The sequence below is a fragment of the Bubalus bubalis genome, chromosome 21 (assembly GCF_019923935.1).
Source record: "Bubalus bubalis isolate 160015118507 breed Murrah chromosome 21, NDDB_SH_1, whole genome shotgun sequence".
Taxonomy (NCBI): Eukaryota; Metazoa; Chordata; class Mammalia; order Artiodactyla; family Bovidae; genus Bubalus; species Bubalus bubalis.
This window is the reverse complement of record NC_059177.1, coordinates 48,924,276-48,929,955: the sequence shown is the minus strand read 5'-3', so window position 1 is coordinate 48,929,955 and position 5,680 is coordinate 48,924,276. Positions and strand designations below refer to the sequence as shown.

The following is a 5,680-nucleotide window of genomic DNA, read 5'->3' as shown; positions in this document are numbered from 1 at the left end:
AATGGTTAAAATGGGAAATTTTATGTTGTATATATTTACCACCATTTTTAAATAGTAGTTTTTAAAGACTTTGGGGAAAAGAGCAAAAGATGACACAGGCCTCCATGTTGCATGATTACATTGATGCACCATTTACATAGACCACACACTGAAGGAGCCTCCCTGGAGTTGGCGGACTTGGCAGCCCTGCAACTTCAACTCTCCTAGCCATGGCAGCAGACACTGCTAATCAACCACAGACCCCACTCATCCAGCACCAGACTCTTAAAATCCTCCACACCGAACCCCAGGCAACCCCTGTCACTTCCTCAGAGCTGATTTATGAGATGCCAAGTATTTGCCATCTTGGCAAATACGTGAAGAGATACCCCACTTCCAATGTAAGAGAAACCCAAGTAAGACGGTAGGTGTTGCAAGAGGGCATCAGAGGGCAGACACATTGAAACCATAATCACAGAAAACTAGTCAATCTAATCACACAGACCACAGCCTTGTCTAACTCAATGAAACTAAGCCATGTCCTGTGGGGCCACCCAAGACAGGTGGGTCATAGTGGAGAGGTCTGACAGAATGTGGTCCACTGGAGAAGGGAATGGCAAACCACTTCAGTATTCTTCCCTTGAGAACCCCATGAACAGTATGAAAAGGCAAAATGATAGGATACTGAAAGAGGAACTCCCCAGATCAGTAGGTGCCCAATATGCTACTGGAGATCAGTAGAGAAATAACTCCAGAAAGAATGAAGGGATGGAGGCAAAGTAAAAACAATACACAGTTGTGGATGTGACTGGTAATAGAAGCAAGGTCCGATGCTGTAAAGAGCAATATTGCATAGGAACCTGGAATGTTAGGTCCATGAATCAAGGCAAATTGGAAGTGGTCAAACAGGAGATGGCAAGAGTGAACGTCGACATTCTAGGAATCAGCAAACTGAAATGGACTGGAATGGGTGAATTTAACTCAGATGACCCTTATATCTACTACTGTGGGCAGGAATCCCTTAGAAGAAATGGAGTAGCCATCATGGTCAACAAAAGAGTCCGAAATGCAGTACTTGGATGCAATCTCAGAAATGACAGAATGATCTCTGTTCGTTTCCAAGGCAAACCACTCAATATCACAGTAATCCAAGTCTATGCCCCAACCAGTAACGCTGAAGAAGCTGAAGTGGAACGGTTCTATGAAGACCTACAAGACCTTTTAGAACTAACACCCAAAAAAGATGTCCTTTTCATTATAGGGGACTGGAATGCAAAAGTAGGAAGTCAAGAAACACCTGGAGTAACAGGCAAATTTGGCCTTGGAATACGGAATGAAGCAGGGCAAAGACTAATAGAGTTTTGCCAAGAGAACACATTGGTCATAGCAGACACCCTCTTCCAACAACACAAGAGAAGACTCTACACATGGACATTGCCAGATGGTCAACACCAAAATCAGATTGATTATATTCTTTGCAGCCAAAGTTGGAGAAGCTCTATACAGTCAGCAAAAACAAGACCAGGAGCTGACTGTGGCTCAGATCATGAACTCCTTATTGCCAAATTCAGACTTAAATTGAAGAAAGTAGGGAAAACCACTAGACCATTCAGGTATGAACTAAGTCAAATTCCTTATGATTATACAGTGGAAGTGAGAAATAGATTTAAGGGACTAGATCTGATAGATAGAGTGCCTGATGAACTATGGATGGAGGTTGGTGACATTGTACAGGAAACAGGGATCAAGACCATCCCCATGGAAAAGAAATGCAAAAAAGCAAAATGGCTGTCTGGGGAGGCCTTACAAATAGCTGTGAAAAGAAGAGAAGCGAAAAGCAAAGGAGAAAAAGAAAGATATAAGCATCTTAATGCAGAGTTCCAAAGAATAGCAAGGAGAGATAAGAAAGCCTTCCTCAGCAATCAATGCAAAGAAATAGAGGGAAACAACAGAATGGGAAAGACTAGAGATCTCTTCAAGAAAATGAGAGATACCAAGGGAACATTTCATGCAAAGATGGGCTTGATAAAGGACAGAAATGGTATGGACCTAACAGAAGCAGAAGATATTAAGAAGAGGTGGCAAGAATACACAGAAGAACTGTACAAAAAAGATCTTCATGACCCAGATAATCACGATGGTGTGATCACTCACCTAGAGCCAGACATCCTGGAATGTGAAGTCAAGTGGGCTTTAGAAAGCATCACTATGAACAAAGCTAGTGGAGGTGATGAAATTCCAGTCGAGCTATTTCAAATCCTGGAAGATGATGCTGTGAAAGTGCTGCACTCAATATGCCAGCAAATTTGGAAAACTCAGCAGTGGCCACAGGACTGGAAAAGGTCAGTTTTCATTCCAATCCCAAAGAAAGGCAATGCCAGAGAATGCTCAAACTATCGCACAATTGCACTCATCTCACACGCTAGTAAAGTAATGCTCAAAATTCTCCAAGCCAGGCTTCAGCAGTACATGAACTGTGAACTTCCAGATGTTCAAGCTGGTTTTAGAAAAGGCAGAGGAACCAGAGATCAAATTGCCAACATCCGCTGGATCATCGAAAAAGCAAGAGAGCTCCAGAAAAACATCTATTTCTGCTTTATTGACTATGCCAAAGCTTTTGACTGTGTAGATCACAATAAACTGTGGAAAATTCTTCAAGAGATGGGAATACCAGACCACCTAACCTGCCTCTTGAGAAACCTGTATGCAGGTCAGGAAGCAATAGTTAGAACTGGACATGGAACAACAGATTGGTTCCAAATAGGAAAAGGAGTACATTAAGGCTGTATTTTGTCACCCTGCTTATTTAACTTATATGCAGAGTACATCATGAGAAACGCTGGGCTGGAAGAAGCACAAGCTGGAATCAAGATTGCCGGGAGAAATATCAATAACCTCAGATATGCAGATGACACCACCCTTATGGCAGAAAGTGAAGAGGAAGTAAAAAGCCTCTTGATGAAAGTGAAAGTGGAGAGTGAATAAGTTGGCTTAAAGCTTAACATTCAGAAAACTAAGATCATGGCATCTGGTCCCATCATTTCATGGCAAATAGATGGGGAAACAGTGGAAACAGTGTCAGACTTTATTTTTGGGGCTCCAAAGTCACTGCAGATGGTGATTGCAGCCATGAAATTAAAAGACGCTTACTCCTTGGAAGGAAAGTTATGACAAACCTAGATAGCATATTCAAAAGCAGAGACATTACTTTGCCAACAAAGGTTCGTCTAGTCAAGGCTATGGTTTTTCCAGTGGTCATGTATGGATGTGAGAGTTGGACTGTGAAGAAAGCTGAGCACCGAAGAGTTGATGCTTTTGAACTGTGGTGTTGGAGAAGACTCTTGAGAGTCCCTTGGACTGCAAGGAGATCTAACCAGTCCATTCTAAAGGAGATCAGTCCTGGGTGTTCTTTGGAGGGAATGATGCTGAAGCTGAAACTCCAGTACTTTGGCCACCTCATGCGAAGAGTTGACTCATTGAAAAAGACCCTGATGCCGGGAGTGATTGAAGGCAGAAGGAGAAGGGGATGACAGAGGATGAGATGGCTGGATGGCATCACCGACTCGATGAACGTGAATTTGAGTGAACTCCGGGAGTTGGTGATAGACAGGGAGGCCTGGCGTGCTGCGATTCATGGGGTCGCAAAGAGTCGGACATGACTGAGCGACTGAACTAATCCTGAACTGAAGTATTTGCCACCCTTAGCCTAATGACCTTGTTGAGGTATGTCTGACAAAAGAGCTGGGGACACAGATATAGCAGACCTGGTCATTCCTTTATTGGGAGTGGTATGCATTGTTGTACTCTACAAGCTTGTGAACCCAAAGAGATTTCAAGTTGAAGATGCAGTTGGTTTTCTTTGAGGTCATAATGGCCCTGAATGAAACCACGGGTATGACAACTATGCCAGCGCCAATAGACCTGGATGATGTGGACGGCATGGAGCAAACGTAAGTAACGAAGGCGGATGCACCACATGCGGACCCAGGATTGTAGCTTGACCACTGCCCATTCTTGCCTTGCGAAGGCGTCTAGGGCCACCCGTCGCCTGTTCTCCATCAGCAGCACCAGTTTCTGTTTCCACCAGCATTGAATGATCCATGCTCTGAGAGCTGCATGCAGCAGCGTCCTGCGCACCAGAGTGCCCCGCCACCAGGCCTGAATGGAAACAACCGCCTTGTTTTCTTCTTTTCTCACGATTCTTACTTTGGGGCCTTAAAAGAGAAAACAGGGGACACTTAGGAAACGCATACATTTTGGCCCTAAGTTGTGGCAGCAAGGGGCCATTTCTCTGACGTTCGGGAGATCTGTTGTGAGCAGCAGCTGCACCTCGAGATCGACTAAATATCCTGCTTCTGCCACTCTCCGGTTAATGGACGTGGGAGCCTCATCTTGTCCTCTGGGTCTCAGGGTCTCCATCTGTACAATGGAGGTGCACCTGCACTTGCAATCTTGCCCAGTTTTGCACGGACCTGGTTGACCATCTACAGCAGGAACACCCTGATCTAGAAGTGAAAGAGATAGACATTTCACCTGGACCTGACCACCTACCTGAGAACCATGACTCTTCCCTTCAGTCGCCTCTCATCTGCTGGAAGAGTGGCATTTTTGCTCTCCCTGCCGTCTCACCTCTGACTTCAGGTTAAACCTGCCTGTTGCCTCCCTCTGCCTCACCAAAATGTTAAAAGATTCCTGCACCTCACACACTTTAAGCTCTTAACACCAATCAACACATACATCATTACAAAGATACACGCGCATATGTGCATGCGCACACACACCCCAGTCTTCCTGTACCTTGGCCTTTGCATTGCCCAAACACAATCCTCACTTTGAGTCTCTCAACCCTGTGAGGCCTGGATTCACACTCTTTGCCCTCCTCCTTAGCGCACACCTTGGCTAGACTCTCAACCTAAGGAAGAAATAGGGGGAAAAGACAGCCAAGGAGAGGTCAACCCCTCTTCATTTCCTACTCTGTGTGTGGCGGCCATTTGTCCCAGTTTGCCTAGCATATCCTGGGTCTGTGCCTGTTGTCCTGGTGTGATGTTGATAAGTGCCCCTTTCACTCTCTGAAGCATCTGTCTTTGGAAAATAAATTACATGGTCACAGACCTTTGAGTCACTCCACTGGGCCACAAGGGCCAGAGATAACACAAGTCAAGGCTCTCCCCAACACAATATCCCAGATCCATCTACCCAGGGAGGGGTGGGAGGGCAGTGGCAGTGGTGTGGGTAGGGTGTTGGAAGTGGAATCCCTTGTTCCCCTCTCCTTTGCTCCTTCAAGCTCTGTTCTATCAATGAGACTTCATCATAACCTGTGATTATAATTTGGAAGGTTTGCTGTCCTTATCAGAGGTTAGAGAGAAAAACATGAAAGTAAGGGTGCTCTCCCCACCACTAGGTGCCAAGTCAACCACACACGAGGCTTCCTGGACCTGCCTAGGATCTCAGACATGAGAAGGGATCCCATCCTGAGCTAACTATGGGAGATGTACCCAGCTCCAGAAAGCTTGGGTAGATCTATCTCATAAGACATTAAATGCCCATTGTTTGGGTTGGATAGTCAAACCCCCTTAGGTCTTAACTCTACTAAATTACCCATGGTTAGGGGCTAGATGTTCCCATTGCTTTCAGGTCTGCTGTCCAGCCAGTGCTCTGGCCGGAAGAGATGGAGGGGAGGAAGGAGAGAGCATGATGTCAT

The 5,680-nt window shown here is 45.4% G+C and overlaps 1 protein-coding gene across 1 annotated transcript; it reads right to left on the bottom strand.

The window, feature by feature from the left end:
* Nucleotides 1-3,747: 3,747 nt before the first annotated feature.
* LOC102411541 (IQ domain-containing protein F5) lies at nt 3,748-5,680 on the bottom strand. Its single transcript, XM_025272275.2, has 2 exons — nt 5,578-5,680; nt 3,748-4,193 (listed from the first exon to the last, which is right to left on the bottom strand). Exons 1-2 carry the CDS (start codon nt 5,579-5,581, stop codon nt 3,748-3,750), a joined length of 450 nt encoding a protein of 149 aa, XP_025128060.1. The 5' UTR covers nt 5,582-5,680.